The 21,240-nt window shown below is 54.2% G+C and overlaps 1 protein-coding gene across 1 annotated transcript in view; it reads right to left on the bottom strand.

Moving 5' to 3' along the window:
• The window catches only part of CDHR4 (cadherin related family member 4), a 31,605-nt gene extending 13,290 nt beyond the window's left edge, over nt 1-18,315 (bottom strand). The window contains exons 1-9 of the mRNA XM_043518390.1: nt 18,191-18,315; nt 17,783-17,803; nt 13,312-13,514; nt 9,780-9,945; nt 9,284-9,372; nt 8,770-8,865; nt 8,268-8,371; nt 620-756; nt 59-242 (exon numbers count right to left, since the gene is read on the bottom strand). Of these exons, the coding sequence (XP_043374325.1) occupies nt 59-242; nt 620-756; nt 8,268-8,371; nt 8,770-8,865; nt 9,284-9,372; nt 9,780-9,945; nt 13,312-13,514; nt 17,783-17,803; nt 18,191-18,245 (1,055 nt within the window). The 5' untranslated portion in view covers nt 18,246-18,315. The remainder of the gene's footprint in view (nt 1-58; nt 243-619; nt 757-8,267; nt 8,372-8,769; nt 8,866-9,283; nt 9,373-9,779; nt 9,946-13,311; nt 13,515-17,782; nt 17,804-18,190) is intronic.
• Nucleotides 18,316-21,240: the final 2,925 nt, after the last annotated feature.

Raw genomic sequence — 21,240 nt, 5'->3', positions numbered from 1 at the left:
AACCTGGGGCAGAATCTGGCTCCCAGCCGTGCTGGGGGATAGGGGCAGAGAGCCTTACAGCAAGACAGCAGGGGAGCAGCGGGGTGCCACTGTGTTGGTGGGCAGCACAGTGATGTTGAGGCCCATGGTGTCGCTGTCACTGGGGTGCAGCATGTCATAGGCCCGCACCAGCAACTGGGTGTGCGCCACTTCTGGGGAGCGCTGCAGGTCCAGTTCGTAGGTGTTGCGGAGCTCGCCAGTCACTGTCGAGGACAGGAGGGTGTCACCATGTGCCCAGCACCAGGCCGGGGCCTCTGCAGCCTTCGGCACCCCCAGGCAGGGACAGGGACTGAAGGGAAGGGCTGCCCTCAGGGAAACTTGCCAGCGTCACGGCCCCACCATGTAAGGGGGTGGGGGGCAGAGACATGTCTGTGGTCATGCTCCTGGCACGTTATGGGGTAGGGCACAGACATGTCCCTGGCCATGGCCTTGCCACAGTGATATTGGGGGATAGCAGAGATGCCCCCCAGCCATGGCAGTGCCACAATATTGGGGGATCCCAGAGACGCATCACTGCCCTGCCATGTTATGAGGGAACCCTGGGGCCATATGCCCGGCCTGGGGCAGCAGTGTGGCTCACCTGTATCAATGGTGTAGAGCCCGTGGGCAGCCGGGGTGATGATCTCGTAGCGCACGTTGTCCCCCTGGGCCTGTACCTGCGTGACAAGCTGCATGGCGCCTCTCTTCTCCAGCACGGCCACACTGCGGCACGCAGCCCTGCCCACCACATGGCAGAGGTCAGCCCATTCACTGCCGGCCTTGCCACCACCAGGCACCCACTCAGCCCCTGCCCCAGGCAACCTCATCCCCCTCACGGCCCCCAGCAGGACAGGGCTGCCACGCGCTGTTCAAGAGATGCCGGCATGGCCGACAGATCTGCTGGCCAGCTGCACTGCACTGCCTGCGTACGGCCCTCTGCTGCCTGCCCCTCCAGGCCTAGCCCTGCGCCCTACGCCTGGGAACATTACCCCATACCCTTGCATCCCATATCCCTGCCCCCTGCACTCTTGTGCCCCAAAGCTGCCCCCTGTGCCCTATGCCTGGTAACATTACCCCACACCCCTGTATCCCACTCCCCTGCCCTCTGGTCCCCCAAATCTGCCCCCTATGCCCTGGGAACATCTATCTCCCTGTGCCTGTGGCAGCTCTGTGCCACACATCCCTGCTCTCTGCGCCCCAAATACCTTTGCCCCACACCCCTGCCCCTGAGCACATCACCCTGCACTGCACAGACCCCGCGCCCCAAATCCCCTTGCCCCACAACTCTGCCCCCTGCACCCTAAGCCCTGGGAACATCACCCTGTGCCCCACACCCCTGTGCCCCAAATTCCTGCCCCTGTGCCCCAAATAACTGCACTCCAGCCCCTCACCACTGTCCCCTGTGTAGTATAGGATTTATTGTTTGTATTTTGTATAATTTAGAATGAAGGATAAAGAATAATAAGATAATAGTGTAGCCATGATTGTTTTTCTTCTGCATTGCAATTTGAGGTTCCTGTTCAAAATGTTCTCTGTAAACCAATTCTATTTTGAGTGTGAATGAGGAGTATGTGTGTTAAGAGATAAGTGTGAAGGCCATCACTGAACCAGATGTTCTAGGGAGGATCCTAAGACAGATGCAAGGGTGTTAGAAGGCTGCAACACACCTCTATTGAAATGTCAGAGGAGGGCAGATTGACGACTCTAAAGATGAGACAGGCACCTATCAATGGGGACAGGATAGCTGTGATCAAAACCAGCATGGGATAACTCCCTGAGAGACTTGATGAAAGAACAAGATAAAGGATGAGAAAAACAATTTAAGAAAACAATCACTCATCAAACAACAATTGATTACAGCATGACGGTGCAAAACTCATCCGTCCCAATGAAGGAAAATCACTATATATACAGGGTGCCTTGCCATGAAACTTTGGGTTCATTCTGCCAAGACTTCCCCGGAGCATCATGTTGCGACCAACAGAACCCGGCTCCTCCCTATCCATGATCAACCTAGCTGGCCATTAGATTGATCCGGACTCTGGACTGGTAACTATAACATTGACTTGCGGAACAGAATGTGTGTGTGTGTGATTGAATGCATATGCTAATTGTTGCATCTTCAATAAATGTGGCGTATTGCCTTTTCCCCTGAAAAAGATCTTGTGTGCTTCTTATAAGCATAACACCTGCACACATCACCCTGTGCCCCACACCCCCGTGCCCCAAATCCCCAGGCCCCACAACTCTGCCCCCTATGCCTTGGGAACATCACCTTGTCCCCCAAATACCTGCACCCCACACCACTGCCCCTGTGCACATCACCCTGTGACCCTCACCCCTTGTGACGTAGTGGGGATTTTCTTTTCTTGTTTTGTATATGAGCCTATGTGAGTTACTGTTTTGCATGAATATTGTGCGTGCCTCAGTTTCCCTGTGTATTGCACCAATGTCTAGGTTGTGGGAATAAGGATGTGTGACTTTTGCAGGGGCTGCTCCAGCTGTCTCCATGGATGCTATGGCTGCCCCTTTGTAACCTGAGACCCAGGACGGGGATGCAACCAGGTGACTCTTGGCCCAGGAAGCAAGACAAAGGCTGGAGGAGGAGCAATGGGCAGTGCAGGGGACAGGCAGTTGGAAGCGAATCAGTCTGGCTGGCTGGAGGCAGTATGCTCAGAGAGAGGAGGCAGGATCCCCCAGAGTCCTGGCTGGCTTTGTATGGAGTAGTTCCAGAGCATGTCCCTGGTGACTAAGCAACAACTGGTGTCAGAGGTGGGATAAACTGAACCCCGTGGACAGAGCATCCTGCAGTACGTGAATGGGGAGCAGTAAAACAAAGGGGGCACGCTGAAGGCTCCGAGAGGTGCAGTTCCAGGAGGTGGAGGAGCCTACGGCTTAATCCTGACAGAGAGTGGACCCCCGAGAAGGGCCGTTCCCAGGGACTGTGGGAAGCTGAAAGAGCATAGGCCTGTGAATCCATGATCATTTGGGAACACTGTGGAGATATGAGTCAACAGTGTGCCCTTGTTGCCAAGAAGGCCAATGGCATTTTGGGATGTATAAGTAGGGGCATTGCCAGCAGATCGAGGGACGTGATCATTCCCTCTACTCGACATTGGTGAGGCCTCATCTGGAGTACTGTGTCCAGTTTTGGGCCCCACACTACAGGAAGGATGTGGAAAAATTGGAAAGAGTCCAGCAGAGGGCAACAAAAATTATTAGGGGACTGGAACACATGACTTATGAGGAGAGGCTGAGGGAACTGGGATTGTTTAGTCTGCAGAAAAGAAGAATGAGGGGGGATTTGATAGCTGCTTTCAACTATCTGAAAGGAGGTTCCAAAGAGGATGGCTCTAGACTGTTCTCAGGAGTAGCAGATGACAGAACGAGGAGTAATGGTCTCAAGTTGCAGTGGGCGAGGTTTAGGTTGGATATTAGGAAAACCTTTTTCACTAGGAGGGTGGTGAAGCACTGGAATGGGTTACCTAGGGAGGTGGTGGAATCTCCTTCCTTAGAAGTTTTTAAGGTCAGGCTTGACAAAGCCCTGGCTGGGATGATTTAGTTGGGGATTGGTCCTGCTTTGAGCAGGGGGTTGGACTAAGTGACCTCCTGAGGTCCCTTCCAACCCTGATATTCTATGATTCTATGATGATTCTATGATCTCCTTATGAAGAACATAGTAGAGCTGTGCAGAGAGAAATGGCTGCAGATTGGAAAGCTCACTAAGACACAGCTGATTGCTCAGTTGTAAGAGGAGGATCGCTCTAAGGAGCCGGTTCCTGACCCAGCTGAGGCCGTGAGAGTGGCTGGGAGCAGCCAGGCAGCCCCAGGGCCCGCATTGGCTCCTGACCCAGCTGGGGCCGCGAGAGAGGCTGGGAGCAGACGGGCTGAGACCTCTGCCACAGTCCCCAACCAGCAGGGGGTCTCCACCAGCTCCCCATTGGTGGATCTGAGACAGATGGAATTGGAGTTGAGATTGAAGGAGTCAGAGGACCATTAGAGACAGGGAAGGCATGAAGCAGAACAGCAGGAGAGACAGAGGCAGCATGAACTGACAATGGTTGAGCTGAGAGGCAGAAGAACCAGTCCAGGGGTGAGTGGGGATGGACCCCGGGGTGCCAATTCTCCAGGGAACCCCCGACACTAAATTGCTGCCCCAGGTTAAGGAGGGGGGAGAAGTAGATGCCTGTCTCGCTGCCTTTCAGAAGGCTGGCAATTGGAACTCGGCTGGCCCTGCGGAAAATCTCTGATGTCTAGCCCCCTTCTTAGTTCCCAAGGCCATAGAGCTGTTTAGTCTGATGGGCAGGGTGGCAGACTGGCTCTCACCCCTGGTCGCAGCATATATGTATGCATGTGCTCTCCTGGGCTCAGGCCCCTCGAACCCCCAGTGGGAGTGGAAAGTGATGGTCAACGGGGAGACATTCCTGGGGTGGCAAGATCCTGGGACAGAGAGAACTGTTGTCAGGCCCCAGGTGGTGCTCCCTCACCAGATTGTGAGGGGCTGTGTGACGTGGTTGAAGGTCCAAGGAATGAAGCCCCTCACCAAGCCTGTGGCCCAGATCCCTGTGCAGACAGGAGGGGTCGGGCTGGCTGGTAGTTGGGGTTCTCCAAGATATCAGCTGTGACCTCCTGTGGGGGAATGACTGTGTCTATTTGGGACAGGATCCAGGCCCTGCGGCCAAGGATTTGAATTTGAATTTGAATCCAGCGAAACAATCGGCTGAGACTGAAGCAGTCAGTGAAAATGCAAAGCTGCCTGTTGGAGCTGCTAAGCTCAGGATACCTGCTTGTCTATAACCAGAGCCCTGGAGTTGAGTGGGACAGAGAGATGGTCCCCACCCCACTGCACACGGGGGAGGTGGCTCACACTGGCTCTGATGCTGTGAGCAAAGCAGCAGGCTCCCTGTCTGCCCTCACTGGGACAGCAGGAAAAAGCTGAGTCCAGGGAGATCGGAGACCCCAACTGAGTGTGGAGAACCACAGCCAGGGCGGGACAGCTGCCAACCAGGGCTGCCCTGTCCAGAGGTGCAAATGACCTGGGACATGGGTAAAGCAGCCTTGAGACACCTGCCTGTCATAGAGGAACCTTTTCAGAAGGTGGCCCTGGACTTGTGAGGGACGAATGGGAGGGGAAGGCCTCCTCCAATGGAGAATCAGTGGTGGAGTATGTACTGGCTTTCAGGGAAAAGCTTGCTGAACTCATGGGTCTGGCCAGGGAGAACCTGGCCAGGGCCCAAGGGAGACAGAAGGTCTGGTACGACCACTCAGTCTATGGCACCGGGGACCAGGTGAGGTTTCTCATCCCAATGAGGGAGAATAAGGTATAAGGTGCCTGGGACAGGCCCTTCAAAGTCATCAAGCAGATGAATGAGGAGAACGCTATGGTGGAACTGCCCAGTCAGACTCACAGCCACTGAGGGGACCAGGTCAGTATAATGGAGCGGTACTGTGACAGGAAGAGGCTTCTACTGGCCGTATGTGGCCAGTGGGAGAAGATCCCCTAGTGGGTCTATTCCCTGAGACAGAAGCTGGCCCCTTGCTGAAATCAATTCCCCTCTCTGACCAGCTAACCCCTGCCCAGCAGGCAGAGATGCAAGAGAAAGTGCATTCATACCAACAGCTGTTTTCCAACCAACAGCTGTTTTCCAAGAGGCCTGGGCTCACTAACCAAGCTGTCCACTGAGTGGAGATGGGACCCAGCCCTCCCAACAGGTGTTCCCCATTCAGAGAAATGGGGAACACCTGATGGGAGGGCTGGGTCCCGTCTCCACTCAGTGGACAGCTTGGTTAGTGAGCCCAGGCCTCTTGGAAAACGGCTGTTGGTTGTAAAATGGGAAAATTCAGAGAAATGGGGAACACAGCACAGGCCCTGGAGGGAGAGGGCAGAGACATGCTGGCTTTAGGGGTGATCCAGCCATCAACCAGCCACAGGGGCCTCTCCCGTGGTGCTGGTCCCTAGGAAAGATGGGTTGGTCCGATTCTGTGTGGCCTATCGGAAGCTCAATGACATCACCGTGTCTGGTGCCTGCCCGTACCTAGGCCTGATGAGATCCTAGACACGGCCGAGGCAGGCCAATGCAAATGGGGAGAAACACCACATCATATACCTGAGCAGGAAGCTGCTGCCCCGGGAGCAGGGCTATGCAGCCATAGAGAAAGAATGCCTGGCCATGAAGTGGGCTCTTAAAAGGCTGCAGCCAGATCTATTTGGGTGGCACTTCACTGTGTACACAGACCACTGCCCCTACCGTGGCTGCATAAGATGAAAGGGGCCAATGCCAAGCTCCTGAGGTGGAGTCTGTCCTCCCAGAATTATGAGATGGAGGTGATCCATGTTAAGGGGAGTACAAATGTTATAGCTGGTGCTTAGTCCCGGAGTGGGAGGCCTGAACTTCTCCAGGTCGCTGGCTAAAGTGACCCTGCTCAGTTTGGTCTCGAAGAGGAGAGAGATTTGACACAGTGGGGATTTTCCCTTGTTATGTTGTATGTGAGCCTATGTGAGTCTTATTGTTTTGCAGGAATGCTGTGCGTGCCTCAGTTTCCCTGTGTATTGCACTAATGTCTAGGTGGTGGGATAAGCATGTGTGACTTTTGCAGCGGATGCTCCAGCTGCCTGCACAGATGGTATGGCTGCTCCTTCCTAACCTGAGACTCAGGAGTGGGATGCAACCAGGTGCCTCTTGGCCCGGGAAGCGAGACAAAGGCCAGAGGAGGAGCAATGGGCAGGGCAGGGGCCAGGCAGCTGGAAGAAAGTCAGTCTTGGCTGGCTTGGGGCGCAGTGGGAGGACCAGACCCCTGGCTCTGGGCTCCCCTCCTGCCCAAGATGGACTTGGCTGAAAGTCACTGAGACAGGCCAGTCCTTGCTTACAGACAGCCCCCCAACCTGAAGCAAATACTCACCAGCAACCACACACCACACAACAGAACCATTAACCCAGGAACCTATCCTTGCAACAAAGCCCGTTGCCAACTCTGTCCATATATCTGTTCAGGGGACACCATCATAGGGCCTAATCACATCAGCCATACTATCAGAGGCTCGTTCACCTGCATATCTACCAATGTGATATATGCCATCATGTGCCAGCAAAGCCCCTCTGCCATGTACATTGGTCAAATTGGACAGTCTCTATGTAAAAGAATAAATGGACACAAATCAGACATCATGAATTATAACATTCAAAAACCAGTTGGAGAACACTTCAATCTCTCTGGTCACTCGTTTACAGACCTAAAAGTGGCAATACTTCAACAAAAAAAACTTCAAAAACAGACTCCAATGAGAGACTGCTGAATTGGAATTAATTTGCAAACTGGATACAATTAAGTTAGGCTTGAATAGAGACTGGGAGTGGATGGGTCATTACACAAAGTAAAACTATTTCCCCATGTTTATTTCCCCTCCCCCCACTGTTCCTCAGACGTTCTTGTCAACTGCTGGAAATGGCCCACCTTGATTATCACTACAAAAGGTTTTCTTTCCCCCTCCCCCCCACCGCTCTCCTGCTGGTAATAGCTCATCTTAGTGTATGGTAACACCCATTGTTTCATGTTCTCTATGTATATAAATCTCCCCACTGTATTTTCCACTGAATGCATCTGATGAAGTGAGCTGTAGCTCACAAAAGCTTATGCTCAAATAAATTTGTTAGTCTCTACGGTGCCACAAGTACTCCTTTTCTTTTTGTTTTATGTTGTGTTCCTGTTGACTAATAAACCTTCTGTTTTACCATCTGGCTGAGAGTCACATCTGACTGCGGAGTTGGGGTGCAGGGCCCTCTGGCTTCCCCAGGAACCTCACCCAGGCGAACTCGCTGCGGGAAGCGCACAGTGTGGGAGGGGATGCTGAATGCTCCGAGGTCAGACCCAGGAAGGTGGAAGCTTCATAAGCTTCTTGCCCTGGAGACAGTATGCTCAGAGAGAGGAGCGTGCTCCCCCGGATTCCTGACTGGTTTCATATGGAGTAGTTCTAGAACATCGTCCCAGTGACACCAAGACACCACCACACCCCAAATCCCCATAATCCACAACTCTGCCCCCTGTGCCCTATGCCCTGAAAACATCACCCTGTACCACACACCCCTGTACCCTACACCTCTGCCCTCCATGCCCCAAATCCACAAGCCCCACAACTCTGCCCCCTGTGCCCCAAATACCTGCACCTCACACCCCTGCCCCCTGCACCCCACACCCCTGCCTCTAGCACCCTTGTGCCCCACCCCTCCATGCCCCACACACTGTGGCCTTACGTGAAGTTGATGCGGTGGTGGTGGATGGGCAGCACCCTCACTGTCACGGCCCCACTGCAGTTTCTCCCGCTCCTGTCGGTAACCAGGATCTGCAGCCTGAATGCCTGGGGACACAGGCGCTGGGTGAGGCTGGGAGGACCCTGGCCTGCGCCATGCTGCATGGGGCGGTGCCGCCCAGCTCTGGTGCTGCGTTGAGGGTCCATGGGTGAAGGCAGAGAGGGAGCTTGTGGGCTGGGGGAGATGAAGCCCCATGGGCACTGATCACCTCTTCCCAGATGTTGGAGAGAAGGGGGAGCCCCAGAGCCATGGGGGTGCGGGGCGGGAGCTCTGGCCCAGGGAGAGGAGTTGGGGTGCTCTGGGAAGGGCCTGGGGATAGATGGAGTACCCGGGGATGGGGGGCTCTCAGGGAGGGCATGCCCCAGAAGCAGGCCTGGGGTGACAGGCTTACCCTGGGAAGGCAGGGCTGGATGGTGCCCAAGTGGGGCCAGACCCCAGCACTCACCTGTCCGGCATGGGCTGGGATGAAGCCTGATCCTGGTGCTAGCACCTGCCCGGTGCGGTCGATGGTGAGGGGTGTGTCATTGTTTTTGATGGTGAACTGCCATGGAGAGAAGGGCTGAGCCAGAGAACCAGATCCCCCTTACTGAGACCCCCAGTCCAGAACAGCCCCTCTCCCACCACTGGGCCCCTTGGATCCTCCGCATCCCCACAGCCCCTCCCCTGCCACCGGGCCCCATCATATCCCTCCTGCCCCCACAGCCCCTCCCCCGCCACTGGGCCCTGGTGGATCCCCCAGCCCCCACAGTCCCTCGCCCACTACTGGGCCCTGTTGGATCCCCCTGCCCCTACAGCTCCTCCCCCACCACTAGGCCTCAGTGGATTTACCTACTCCCAAAGCCCCCCCCCAACACCACTGGATCCCATCAGAGCCCCCCGCCACCACAGGCTCAGGCTGTGCAGGGCCATCCCATAGCACCCACCCGGGGATGGGAGGCCAGGCCCTGCTCCATGCTCACCCTCAGCCCGCTAGCCGGCCGCCGCAAGACCACGGTGTAGATGGGCATCAGGGGCGCCACGTCCTCTGAGACTTGCACCAGCTCCCCCACTGCAGCAAAGCACAGAGCCAGGCAGAGTGGGCTCAGAGGCTGCTCCCCTCCGCCCTGGACCACCTCCCCTGGCTCTGCACTGGGTCCCACTGGCCAAGAGCCGAAAGAGCCATGAGGCGAGTCCTGTTAGCACCAGAAGTGCCCGTTCTGCCCTGGAAGAGTTCCCCATCCCAGCCTGGATCCCCAGCTCCCCTGGCAGTGCTGGGTACAGAGCGCTGCGCAGGCAAGAGTGCGGGCCTGGGTGGGGCAGAGCACAGGGCCTGGGTGTGCAGAGCACTGGGGCTGGGAAGGGCAGAGCACAGGGGCTGGCTGGGTGAGAGCTCTGGGGCTGGACAGGGCAGAATGCAGGGCCTGGGCAGGGGAGAGCGCAGGGGCAGGGCATGGCAGAGCGCAGGGTGGGCCTTACCTTGGCTAGCAAACCTGGCCATGCACTGCGGGGGCCCATCCACTATGTGGACCTGGACGAAGAGCTGGCTGTTGGCAGGCGTCTCCCCTGGGCAGGTGGCCTCCAGGTTCAGTGTGTACTGATTGACTTGCCAAGCGTCCAGCGCTGCACTGGGGCTCAGCGTGATCTAACAGAAACCCCAGCACTCAGCAGGCTCTGACACTGAGCACAGGCTATGCCAGCCTCCCGCATGCAGCCGGCCCTGCTCCCAACCCTGCATGGAACAGGGCCCCGCCTCCTCCCAATCCTGCATGGAACAAGACCATGTCCCCAACCTCGTTCCACATGTAACAGGGCCCCACCCCCAACCCCACATGTAACGAGGCCCTGCCCCCGACTCTGTGGGGCTCTGCCCCCCCAATCCCTTATATAACTGGGCCCTGCCCCCACATGTAACAGGGTCCTGCCCCCGTCCCTGCATGTAATGGGGCCCTGGCCCCCCAATCCGGCATGTAACAGGGTTCTGCCCAGAATCCTGCATGTAACAGGCCCTTATCCCTGATCCCGCATGTCACGGGGCCCCTGCTCCCTGACTCTCATTGTAATGGGGCCCTGCCCCCCCCCAATCTCTCATGTAACAGGGCCCCGCCCCTGCATGTAATGGGGCCCCACCCCCAACTCCGCATGTAATGGGGCCCTGCCCCCTGACCCCACATGTATTGGGTCCCTGACCCGCACCCCCACATGTAACAGGGGCCCTGCCCCAGACCCTGCATGTAATGGGGCCCTGCCTCCCCAGCCCTGATCCCGCATGCAGAGAGGGCTCCTGTTCCAGACTCCCCAGCCTCAGACCCAGCCCGCAGCCCCCTCCTAGTCCTCCTGTGTCTCCCTCTTTGCCCTCCTCTCACCCCTGGGTGCCAGGCAGGGAATGGGCCTGCTCCTCACCAAGAGCAGAGCCCTGGGCCCCCTTGGCACCATGGGGAGACCCGGGTGGAGGCTGTGCAGGCTCTGCTCCCTGCAGCTCTGCTGCTAGCCTGCTGTCCTGGGATCCTGGTGCCTGGGTCTTCACTGCCCAGCATCATGTGCCGCCCTCAGGGGGCGCACATACCCCTCCCACACTCCTGGGGGCATGGTGACGGTGCATCGGCCCCTTGTTCCCATTGCAGACGCTGCCCTCACTGAGCCCAGGCCTCCAGGCCAGCCTTGTCCTGGCCTAGTGCTGACGGTGTCTGGGGTCTGCGCCTGCCAGCACGGCCCCACAGGACACTGCGAGGCTGGGATGCCCCGCCGGCTGGGGCCTAGGTATGTCGAGTAGAGTTGGACCTTGCAAAGGGAATTAAAACCAATAGTAAAAGGTTCTATAGCCATATAAATAAGAAGAAAACTAAGAAGGAAGAAGTGGGGCCGCTTAACACTGAGGATGGAGCGGAGGTTAAAGATAATCTAGGCATGGCCCAATATCTAAACAAATACTTTGCCTCAGTCTTTAATAAGGCTAAAGAGGATCTTGGGGATAATGGTAGCATGACAAATGGGAAGGAGGATATAGAGGTAGATATTACCATATCAGAGGTAGAAGCGAAACTAAAACAGCTTAATGGGACTAAATCGGGGGGCCCAGATAATTTTCATCCAAGAATATTAAAGGAATTGGCACCTGAAATTGCAAGCCCATTAGCAAGAATTTTTAATGAATCTGTAAACTCAGGAATAGTACCGAATGATTGGAGAATTGCTAATATAGTTCCTATTTTTAAGAAAGGAAAAAAAAGTGATCCAGGTAACTACAGGCCAGTTAGTTTGACATCTGTAGTATGCAAGGTCCTGGAAAAAATTTTGAAGGAGAAATTAGTTAAGGACATTGAAGTCAATGGTAAATGGGACAAAATACAACATGGTTTTACAAAAGGTAGATCGTGCCAAACCAACCTAATCTCCTTTTTTGAAAAAGTAACAGATTTTTTAGATAAAGGAAATGCAGTGGATCTAATTTACCTAGATTTCAGTAAGGCATTTGATACCGTGCCACATGGGGAATTATTAGTTAAATTGGAGAAGATGGGGATCAATATGAACATCAGAAGGTGGATAAGGAATTGGTTAAAGGGGAGACTGCAACGGGTCCTACTGAAAGGCGAACTGTCAGGTTGGAGGGAGGTTACCAGTGGAGTTCCTCAGGGATCGGTTTTGGGACCAATCTTATTTAATCTTTTTGTTACTGACCTTGGCACAAAAAGTGGGAGTGTGCTAATAAAGTTTGCAGATGATACAAAGCTGGGAGGTATTGCCAATTCGGAGAAGGATCGGGATATTATACAGGAGGATCTGGATGACCTTGTAAACTGGAGTAATAGTAATAGGATGAAATTTAATAGTGAGAAGTGTAAGGTTATGCATTTAGGGATTAATAACAAGAATTTTAGTTATAAGTTGGGGACGCATCAATTAGAAGTAACGGAAGAGGAGAAGGACCTTGGAGTATTGGTTAATCATAGGATGACTATGAGCTGCCAATGTGATATGGCTGTGAAAAAAGCTAATGCGGTTTTGGGATGCATCAGGAGAGGCATTTCCAGTAGGGATAAGGAGGTTTTAGTACCGTTATACAAGGCACTGGTGAGACCTCACCTAGAATACTGTGTGCAGTTCTGGTCTCCCATGTTTAAAAAGGATGAATTCAAACTGGAGCAGGTACAGAGAAGGGCTACTAGGATGATCCGAGGAATGGAAAACTTGTCTTATGAAAGGAGACTTAAGGAGCTTGGCTTGTTTAGCCTAACTAAAAGAAGGTTGAGGGGAGATATGATTGCTCTCTACAAATATATCAGAGGGATAAATATAGGAGAGGGAGAGGAATTATTTAAGCTCAGCACCAATGTGGACACAAGAACAAATGGGTATAAACTGGCCACCAGGAAGTTTAAACTTGAAATCAGACGAAGGTTTCTAACCATCAGAGGAGTGAAGTTTTGGAATAACCTTCCAAGGGAAGCAGTGGGGGCAAAAGATCTATCTGGTTTTAAGATTCTACTCGATAAGTTTATGGAGGAGATGGTATGATGGGATAATGGGATTTTGGTAAGTAATTGATCTTTAAATATTCAGGGTAAATAGGCCAAATCCCCTGAGATGGGATATTAGATGGATGGGATCTGATTTACTATAGAAAATTCTTTCCTGGGTATCTGGCTGGTGAATCTTGCCCATGTGCTCAGGGTTTGGCTGATTGCCATGTTTGGGGTCGGGAGGGAGTTTTCCTCCAGGGCAGATTGGAGAGGCCCTGGAGGTTTTTTTGCCTTCCTCTGTAGCATGGGGCATGGTTGACTGGAGGGAGGCTTCTCTGCTCCTTGAAGTTTTGAACCATGATTTGAGGACTTCAATAGCTCAGACATGGGTGAGGTTTTTCATAGGAGTGGTGGGTGACATTCGGTGGCCTGCGCTGTGCAGGAGGTCGGACTAGATGATCAGAGTGGTCCCTTCTGACCTTAGTATCTATGAATCTATGAATCTATGAATCTATGTCCTCCTGGGGGCTGTGGGCTGCAGCACGTACCTGCACGCTGTAGTGGGCAGTTGGGCTAGCATGGTGGGCAACGATGGGTTGGTTAAAGAAGTAGGTCGGGGGGGTGCTCTGCAGGGTGAGGACAGGGGTGAGGATGCTGGTCTCATTCTGGCAGGTCAGGTTGAACTCCACGATGATCGTGCCCGGTCCCGCGCTGTCCATTACACTCACCGTGGTGGGCAGGCCGGACAGCACTGGCAGAGAGAGGCATGAATAAGCCCGCCCAGCCCCCGCCACAGCGGGGACCCACAAAACCCCCAGGTCATCAGGGACAGCTGGGTGTGTGTGGCTGCACCTGTGCCCACGGCTGCCTGCGAACACAGGGCCTAGGTCAGGCCACCCCACACCTGTGTGGGCTGTGCAGTTAATGACAAGTGAGAAGAGGGGATAGCACTGTCCGGGGATGTGGGGGGGCCAGGGGGATGGAATGAGATGGGGAGCACTGTCCAGGGCGGTGGTGGAAGAGGGGAAGCACTGTCCAGGGATGTGGAGGGAGATGGGGAGTGCTGTCCAGAGGGAGGGAGAGGGATTGCTGTCCAGGGGGACAGAGGGAGAGGGGAAGGGCTGGCTAGGTGGGAGAGGGGGAGCACTGTCCAGGTGGAGGGTGAGGGATTGCTGTCCAGGGGGAGGGAGGGAGAGGGGGAGTGCTAGTTGAGGGGGTGGAGTGGGAGTGGGAGCACTGTTCAGTGGGAGGGAGGGGGATCGCTGTCCAGGACGACGGAGGGAGAGGGGGAACACTGTCCAGGGGGAGGGAGGGAGAGGGGGAGTACTGTTTGAGGGGGACAGAAGGGGAGGGGGAACACTGTCCACGGGGCTGGAGGGGATAGGGGAGTGCAGTCGGAGGGTGTGACATTATGAGTATAATATATCTCACTGAAAGATGATACAGAGTCAGAAAGAGTTAATTAATTCACAGACTGAAATGACCCATGGCTGAACTTTAAAGAGTTGTTAGGATCACGGGTAGTGATCAATGGCTCCATGTCTAGTTGGCAGCCGGTATCAAGCAGAGTGCCCCAAGGGTCAGTCCTGGGGCCAGTTTTGTTCAATATCTTCATTAATGATCTGGAGGATGGCATGGATTGCACCCTCAGCAAATTTGCAGATGACACTAAACTGGGAGGAGAGGTAGATACGCTGGAGGGTAGGGATAGGATACAGAGGGACCTAGACAAATTAGACTGGGCCAAAAGAAATCTGATGAGGTTCAACAAGAACAAGTGCAGTGTCCTGCACTTAGGACGGGAGAATCCCATGCACTGCTACAGACTAGGGCCCGTATGGCTAGGCAGCAGTTCTGCAGAAAAGGACCTAGGGGTTACAGTGGATGAGAAGCTGGATATGGGTCAGCAGTGTGCCCTTGTTGCCAAGAAGGCTAACAGCATTTTGAGCTGTATAAGTAGGGGCATTGCCAGCAGATCGAGGGATGTGATTGTTCCCCTCTATTTGACATTGGTGAGGCCCCATCTGGAGTACTGTGTCCAGTTTTGGGCCCCACACTACAAGAAGGATGTGGAAAAATTGGAAAGCATCCAGAGGAGGGCAACAAAAATGATTAGAGGATTGGAACACATGATTTATGAGGAGAGGCTGAGGGAACTGGGATTGTTTAGTCTGCGGAAGAGAAGAATGAGGGGGGATTTGATAACTGCTTTCAACTACCTGAAGGGGGGTTCCAAAGAGGATGGCTCTAGACTGTTCTCAGTGGTAGCAGATGAGAGAATGAGGAGTAATGGTCTCAAATTGCAGTGGGGGAGGTTTAGGTTGAATATTAGGAAAACCTTTTTCACTCGGAGGGTGGTGAAGCACTGGAATGTGTTACCTAAGGAGGTGGTGGAATCTCCTTCCTTTGAGGGTTTTAAGGTCCGGTTTGACAAAGCCCTGGCTGGGATGATTTAGTTGGGAATTGGTCCTGCTTTGAGCAGGGGGTTGGACTAGATGATCTCCTGAGGTCCCTTCAAACCCTGATATTCTGTGATTCTATGAAGATATGTAAATGAATAGAGCTTTGAAATGCAAGCCTGAATTGTTAGAGATAGAAGGGTGACTGTTTGCTCAGGTCTTGTGATGTAAGCAAACAAGTCTTGTCTATTACTATGGCTTTGATTCAAAGATTTAAAAAAAAAAGGAGTATTAGTATTTAGGAAGACACTTGAGTGAAATAGTATTATTGTCTATATGTCTCTTTGAAGGTTGTGGTAACCTGTATCTGAACTGTTTAACGGATAAATTACCCTATGCTAATCACCATGATGTTTGGGAGAAGGAAAGATAAGCCTATTGTTTTCTCAGGCCAAAAGGCTGCTGGAAATGTATAAAAACCCTGGGACATGATCCATCTTCATCTCAGATCTGCTTTGGGTTTCAAGAAGGGGAAACCCTAAGACATAAGAATTGGGATCCCCAGTCACTAACTGGAGTCACCCTGAATATGGACATTGGACTATAACCTATGGACTATTTCTAAAGGAACGTTTGGCAACTATAAACTCACCATCTCTGCTATGTATATGGACCTCAAGAAATTGAACTCAATCTGTATGTATATTGATCTTTCAACCAACTCTCTCTCTTTTCTTTTTTAATAAATTTTAGTTTAGTTAGTAAGAATTGTCTATAAGCGTGTATTTTGGGTAAGATCTAAGTTATCATTTGACCTGGATCTGGGGCTTGGTCCTCTGGGATCGGGAGGACCTTTTTTCTTTTTCTGGGATATTGGTTTTCATAACCATTCAGCCCCATAACGAATGGCACTGGTGGTGATACTGGGAAACTGGGGTGTCTAAGGGAATTGCTTGTATGACTTATAGTTAGCCAATGGGGTAAAACCAAAGTGTTCTCTGTTTGGCTGGTTTGGTTTGCCTTGGTATTCAAAGGAACTCCAGCCTTGGGCTGTAACTGCCCTGCTCTAAGCAATTTGTTCTGAATTGGTACTCTCAGTTGTGTCCCATCAAGGGCAGCATCATTACAGAGGGGGCCGAGGGAAAAGGGGAGTGCTGTCCAGAGGCAGGGACAGAGATTGCTGTCTAGGGGGGTGGAGGGAGATGGAAAGTGCTGTCTGAGGGGACAGAGGGTAGGGGGAGCACTGTCCAGGTGGCAGAGGGAGAAGGTGTGACGAAGTGGAGATTCTCCCCTGTTATGTTATATGTGATCTTATGTGAGTCTTATTGTTTTGCATGAATGCTGTGTATGCCTCAGTTTCCCTGTGCATTGCACCAATGTCTAGGTGGTGGGAATAAGGGTGTGTGACTTTTGCGTGGGATGCTCCAGCTGCCTGCATGGATGCTATGGCCATCTCTTCGCAACCAGAGACCCAGGAGGGGAATACGACCAGGTGACTCTTGGACGGGGAAATGAGACAAAGGCTGGAGGAGGAGCAACAGGCAGGGCAGGTGCCAGGCAGCTGGAAGCAAGTCAGTTTTGGATGGCTTGGGGCACAGGGGGAGGATCAGAGCCCTGGCTCTGGGCTCCCCTCCTCCCAAGATGGACTTGGCTGAAAGTCACTGATTTCTGTGCTAACAGGTTCTGTTCTACACTGTGTTCCTGTCGACTAATAAACCATCTGTTTTACCAGCTGGCCGAGAGTCATATCTGACTGCAGAGCTGGGGTGCAGGGCCGTCTGGCTTCCCCAGGAGCCCCACCCAGGCAGACTCACTGTGGGAAGCGCACGGTGTGGAAGGGGATGCTGAATGCTCCGAGGTCAGACCCAGGAAGGTGGAAGCTGGGTAAACTTCTTGCCCTGAAGACAGTTTGCTTAGACAGAGGAGGCTCCCCCAGAGCCCTGGCTGGCTTCATATGGAGTAGTTCCAGACCATCACCCGGGGACTCTGTGACAGATGGGGAGCGCTGTCCGAGGTTGGCAGAGGGAAGGCAGAGCACTATCTGAGGGGCATGGAAATGGAGCACCGTACAGGGAATGGAGGGAGTGTGGGAGTGCTGTCTAAGGGGGCGAACAGGGAGGTGGAGCTCTGTCCCAGTGGGCTGAGGGAGAGAGGGAGTGTAGGCTGAGGGAGTGGAGGGGGAGGAGGAGCGCTGTCTGAGGGGGCAGATGTCTGAGGGGGTAGAGGTGGAAGGGGAGCACTGTCCAGGGGTGGGAGGGGGAGGGGACTGCAGTCCGAGGCAGGGGAGCGCTGTCCGAGGGTATGGAGGAGGAGGGGGAGCACTGTCTTAGGAGACAGAAGGAGAGGGGGCATGCTGTCCGAGGGGTGGATTGGGGAGGGGGAGTGCAGTCTGAGGGAGAGGGGGAGCACTGTTCCAGGGTACGGAGAGGGAGGGGGAGGGGGAGCACTGTCCAAGTGGGTGGAAAAGGGAGAGGGAGCATACACCTGGCATACAAGTGCATGGGCACCCCCACGGACACACACACACACACCTGGGTGGGTGCACACCCCCCCACACACACACCTGGGCAAGCCGGGCACTAGGACTGCTGGTGGCAGTTTCTGGCCACTCAGTTCTTACCTGTGGCACTGACGAAGGCCCCTGGAAGCAGAAAGAGACACTGTTATCTGGGATGGGTCATGCCCACCACTGCCAGCCAAGACTTGCAGCTGCTCCCAGCCCCTGGCACACCTCCCTGGGTGGGCAGCTCCTCAACACTGACTGCACCCTGGGGAGACCCTGTTGATGCAATGGGACATTGGCTGCGCTGGCTCCCTGGGGTGGGGGACTGCTGCTGCCATGGGGCTCAGGTGGTGCTGGCTCCTTGTGGTGGGAGGGCTGCCAGTGACACAGGGTTTTGGCTGCGCTGGCTCCCTGGGGCAGAGCCATGCTCTCTGCCTTCCCTCAGCACCCTGGTAAGGGAGCCTGGCAGGTGGATTCCCCCTGTTACCGGGTGGGTGGCCCATCACTGGGTACCAAGCTGCCTACCTGTGGCACAGAGGGCCAGGAGCAGCAGAAGGGACTGGTGCCCACATGGCCCCATGACTCCCCAAGGGGCAGTGCCAAGACTGGATGCAGCTCAGCTCAGCTCAGCTCAGCTCTGCCTGCCCTTGTTTGGGAAGCCAGAGCAGGTTGCCAGGCTGTTGCTATGGATGCTGGGCAGCGCCCAGTGCAGCACCCATACACCCGGGCCCCAGCTGCACTCAGGGATACGCCGCCCGCTCACACAGAGACAGCCCCAGCCAGGGCACCTGCCCTCAACCTGGGGTCTGTGCCTTCCCCATCCTATGAGCCTCCCCCAGCCCAGCCGAGCCCTGGTGTCTGCACCACCCGCTCCAGGGGCCTCCCCCAGCCCAGCCCAGCCCTGGGGTCTGAGCCCTCTACCCCAGCCCTGGGGTCTGAGCCCTCCACCCCAGGGGCTCCCCCAGCCCAGCTGAGCCCTGAGGTCTGCTCTCCTGCCCCAGGGGCCTCCCCCAGCCCTGAGGTCTGCACCACCCACCCCAGGGACCTGCACTAGCCCAGCTCAGCCCAGCCCTGGGGTCTGCTCCCCCACAATAGGGACTCTTCTCCCATGAGCACAGGTTGAGCCCTGTGGTAAGGGGCCCTTCTTCTCCTCCCCTGCCAGTGCCCCAGGCCCATCCAACTCCCTGCAGAGACTGCTGGGTGGCAGGTTGATGGGAAAGCTTGGGCATGGGGCAGGCCCACACTGATCCTTGACTCCCAGAGCCCTAGGAAAGCTCTGTCCAGTCCCTCCCCCCAAGCAAGCCTCCCTTGTGGGACTGCCCATCCCAAGTAGCCCTCTTATGGGGCCCATTGCTCCCCTAGCTAGGCTGCACCAGTGCGTGTGTGGGGAGGTACATAGCAGGCTTGGGGCACCATGTCCACTCCCCTCAGCCCAGAAGGAGCTGCCCCTGGCTAGGCCTTTGGATCAGTTCAGCTCATGCTTGGTTCTTTGGCTCCTTCCCCATAAGCTGCAGCGAACGCCCAGCTGGGGTGAGGCAGGACCCTGTGGGGCTCCAGAGCCAGGCTGGCCCATGGCCCTACCACGAGCATAGGCACCGACTCCATGGGTGCTCCAGGGCTGGAGCACCCATGGGGAAAAATTGGTGGGTGCTCTGCACCCACCGGCAACTCCCTGTCCCAGCTCACCTCCACTCCGCCTCCTCCCCGAGCGTGCCACATCCCCACTTCTCCCTCTAGCTCCCAGCACTTCCCACCGCGAAACAGCTGTTTCATGGTGGCAAGTGCTGGGAGGAAGGGGGGAGGAGGGGGAACGCGGTGTGCTTGGAGAAGAGGCGGGGCCGGGGCCGAGATTTGGGGAAGGAATCCAATAGGAGCAGGGAGGGGGTGGGATTGGGGCAGGGATTTTGGGGAAGGGGTTGGGATGGGGCGGGGCTAGGGTAGGGAGGGGTCGAGCACCCACCGGCGCAGGGAAACAGTTGGCGACTATGGCCACAACAGGCTGAGCTGTGCCCAGGAGAGGAGAAAGAGCTTCTGTAAGAGGCTGGTTGGTCTCTCTGGGGACTGAGGAGGGATCAGAGAGGCAGAGCCTGAGACGATGCTGGTGGGCTGCCCTGGCGTGACCAGCGTGGATGATACTGAAGCCTGCTGTCTCGGTGCTGGCTGAAGGATGGCCCAGGAACTCTGCATCTGACTAAGAACACTCCTCTGTTTGAAACCACTTCCTGGGAGCACTGCCAGTACTGCTTGGCTGCCTTAGTCCGGGCAGAGGGAACAAGTCTCTCCCAGGAATCTGTCTCAGCTGCACTAGTTGTGCAGAGCTGACGGGGCGAAGCAGGAAGGCCTCAGTCCAGAGGCTTGGGTCCAGGAGATGGTTGTGATGAAGTGGGAATTTTCTTTAATATTTTTATGAGTTCTAGTTGTTCCTCAGTTTCCCCTCTATGTGGCATTATTACCTACTGGGTGGAAAGGGGCTGTTTTCTCTCAGGGAAGATGGAAAGACCTAGATCTGGGTGTCGCCTGATTATCTCAGTCTTAGGTCCCCTATCAGTGCTAATTTTGAGAATACAAGGGAAGATCCAATTGCCCAGACCTTGACACTTAGCAAGTATTGCCCCAGAGGGAGATGGACTTCCCTGCCTTTCACCACCAAAGGAGACAAAAGCCTGGGGCAGCATCAGATGGTGGTGTGACGACCTGGGGATTTTCACTTGTTATGTTGTATGTGAGCCAATATGATTCTTTCTGTTTTGCATGAATGCTGTGTGTGTCTCAGTTTCCCTGTGTATTGCACCAATGTCTAGGTGGTTGGAATAACGGGATGTGACTTTTGTGGAGGCTGCTCCAGCTGCCTGCACCGATGCTACTGCTGCCCCTTTGTAACCTGAGACCCAGGATGGGGATTGTCAGGGTTCCTTCCCCAGTCTGAACTCTGGGGTACAAATGTGGGGACCCGCATGCAAGACCCCCTAAGCTTATTTTTACCAGCTTAGGTTAAAAACTTTCTAAAGGCACAAATTTCACCTTGTCCTTGAATAGTATGTTGCCACCATCAACGGATTTAGACAAAGAATCAGGGAAAAGACCACTTGGTGTCCTATTCCCCCAAAATATTCCCCCAAGCCCTACACCCCCTTTTCTGGGAAAGCCTTGAGAATAATATCCTCACCATTTGGTACAGGTGAACATAGACCCACCCTTAGATCTTAAGAGCAATGAAAAAATCAATCAGGTTCTTAAAAGAGGAATTTATTTTAAAAAAGATAAAAGAATCACTTCTGTAAAATCAGGATGGAAGATAACTTTACAGGGTAACAAAAAGATTCACAACACAGAGGATTTCCCCTCCAGGCAAAACTTTAAAGTTACAAAAAGAGGGAAAAACTTCCCTCTTAGCACAGGGACAATTCACAAGTTAAAACAAAAGATACTCTAATGCATTTCCTTGCTATTACTTACTATTTCTGTAATATTAGATGTATATTCAGTGGGAGCTGGATTACTTGCCTGGTCTCTCCCTTTGTCTCTGGGGAGAACACATCCACAGAGCACCAAACAAAAGCCTTCCCCCCACCCCA

This window comes from Dermochelys coriacea, chromosome 7, assembly GCF_009764565.3.
Source record: "Dermochelys coriacea isolate rDerCor1 chromosome 7, rDerCor1.pri.v4, whole genome shotgun sequence".
In the NCBI taxonomy this organism is placed as follows: Eukaryota; Metazoa; Chordata; order Testudines; family Dermochelyidae; genus Dermochelys; species Dermochelys coriacea.
This window is presented reverse-complemented; position numbering and strand designations above follow the sequence as displayed.